The sequence below is a fragment of the Myotis brandtii genome, unplaced genomic scaffold (assembly GCF_000412655.1).
Source record: "Myotis brandtii unplaced genomic scaffold, ASM41265v1 scaffold458, whole genome shotgun sequence".
NCBI classification, from domain to species: Eukaryota; Metazoa; Chordata; class Mammalia; order Chiroptera; family Vespertilionidae; genus Myotis; species Myotis brandtii.
In genome coordinates this window covers 209,808-211,978 of record NW_005367516.1, presented here as the reverse complement: position 1 = coordinate 211,978, position 2,171 = coordinate 209,808, and the positions used below count along the sequence as shown (strand labels likewise).

General features: G+C 43.0%; 1 protein-coding gene across 1 annotated transcript in view; it reads right to left on the bottom strand.

Moving 5' to 3' along the window:
* The window catches only part of ACAT2 (acetyl-CoA acetyltransferase 2), a 17,178-nt gene extending 15,804 nt beyond the window's left edge, over positions 1 to 1,374 (bottom strand). Inside the window, exon 1 of the mRNA XM_005875306.2 lies at positions 1,349 to 1,374. Within this exon, the coding sequence (XP_005875368.1) occupies positions 1,349 to 1,374 (26 nt within the window). The remainder of the gene's footprint in view (positions 1 to 1,348) is intronic.
* Positions 1,375 to 2,171: the final 797 nt, after the last annotated feature.

Genomic DNA, 2,171 nt, shown 5'->3' with positions numbered 1-2,171 from the left:
GGGGACAATTTGCATATTAGCCTTTTATTATATAGGATTACATAGGATGTGGCAAAAGAGGCTTTGCAGGTGTAGTTAAGTTGAGGATCTTCAGATGGGGAGAGTATCCTGGATTATCCAGGTGGGACCAATATAATCACAAGAGTTCTTATAAGACGGTGGTTCTCAACCTTGGCTGCACATTAGAATCACCTGGGAATCTTTTTAAAATCCTGATTTCTGGGCCTCATCCTCCGGAAATTCTGTTTCTTTGTTATGGGGTGGGGCCACAACATTAGTAACAAAGAAACAGAATTTCCGGAGGATGAGGCCCAGAAATCAGGATTTTAAAGAGATTCCCAGGTGATTCTAATGTGCAGCCAAGGTTGAGAACCACTGCCCTAGATAGAGGTTAGATAGGGAGATTTTCAAGTACCAAATCTGACAAGCTCAGGGGAGGGCAGCAGGGCAGGCACAAACTCAGAGTCCAAAAGTAACTGCTTCGGATGGTCTGAACATAAAAGTTCCTGACTAAAAGCAGGTCATGGAGAGTTTTCACTTCTTTGACACAAGTCAGTCGTTACCTAAATGAGCTGTCTTGTTCTCATACATGTAAGATAACATACCTTGGGATATCGGAGTTAATCCTTTTCCAGGCGTCTCAAGTTACACCCACCACCCCAGGGCAGAAGACCACACACCCCTCTTGTTATCTCCTTCCCTGCACACCATCTCTATGTGCTGAAAACGTTGATTGTTAACTATCCTGTACTCACCAGTATAAAGGAAGTACTTGTCTGTTTTATTCTTTATTCACTCTCAGAGATTTCCCTGCTTTGCTTTCTCCTGCGTCCCTCATCTGCCAACCCCCCTTTCATCTCCTTCTTTGATTGTAATGTATAAAATAAGCTGCAAAACTGCCATTCTCTGGAGCATTTTCTCAGTCCTTTGAGATTTTACTTCCTGACAATTGTCAGTTTGAGTCAAAGAAACCCTTGAAAATTCTCTACAGATCTGGACATTTCTTACCACACAAGTATTTGAAGGTAATTAACATCAGTCAGCCATCAATTGTCAATACTGGCAAGGTGTGTTTGAGTAAAGGGTAAACACATGGGTGGGATCATCAGGGGCAGCTGGAATCTCACCTCTCCATGAATCCAGTTATGACGATTGATTTCCAATATCCATTTTACTCCATATAATTAGCCAATGGAAATGTGACCCAATGTTTACTCCCCAAATGGGAAGGTTGTGGAGGGTAGCTCTGGGAAAGCTATTCTCTCTTCTAAGAGATACAGAGAAGATAATTCTTTTCCCTTTGCACGTTATGGTATCTGGGTGTGAGGCCTGGAAGTGCTGGACACACCTTTTGAGCATGAGTGGAGCCGGCATGACTGCGAGGCCAACAACTACAGCTTTGAGGATATCTTTGAAGCCAACCCTAGAATCCACTCAAACTCTGATCTTCCAACCATGAAACAAATTTTCCTTATTGTTTAAGCCAGCTTGAGGTCAGTAATTGAAAGCATCCTGCCTTAACTGGTTTGGCTCAGTGGCTAGAGCGTCAGCATGCGGACTGACAAGGGCATGTGCCTTGGTTGCGGGTGCATCCCCAGTGGGGGGTGTGCAGGGGGCAGCTGATCGATGTTTCTCTCTCATCCATGTTTCTAACTCTCTATCCCTCTCCCTTCCTTTCTGTAAAAAAATCAATAAAATATATTTTTTTAAAAATTGAAAGCATCCGGATTTATCCAGGCTGACTTCTTGGTAGAAAGTTGAGATTTTTAGATGTTTGATAATTCAAGGAGAAACAACCTAATATGCTAGCAAGGAGGGTTTCCAGACACTGAAGCAAGAGACTTGTCACAAGATTATGGAGAGAAAATCTTGACAATCCTGGGGAATCCTGAAAAACTTTAGAGTGGATTGAAAATTCATTTGGTCCTGGGGACATACATCAAGACTTTAGAGCAGCCGTGGGTAAACTACGGCCCGCGGGCCGGATCCGGCCTGTTTGAAATGAATAAAACTGGAAAAAAAAAAGACCGTACCCTTTTATGTAATGATGTTTACTTTGAATTTATATTAGTTCACACAAACACTCCATCCATGCTTTTGTTCCGGCCCTCCGGTCCAGTTTAAGAACCCATTGTGGCCCTCGAGTCAAAAAGTTTGCCCACCCCTGCTTT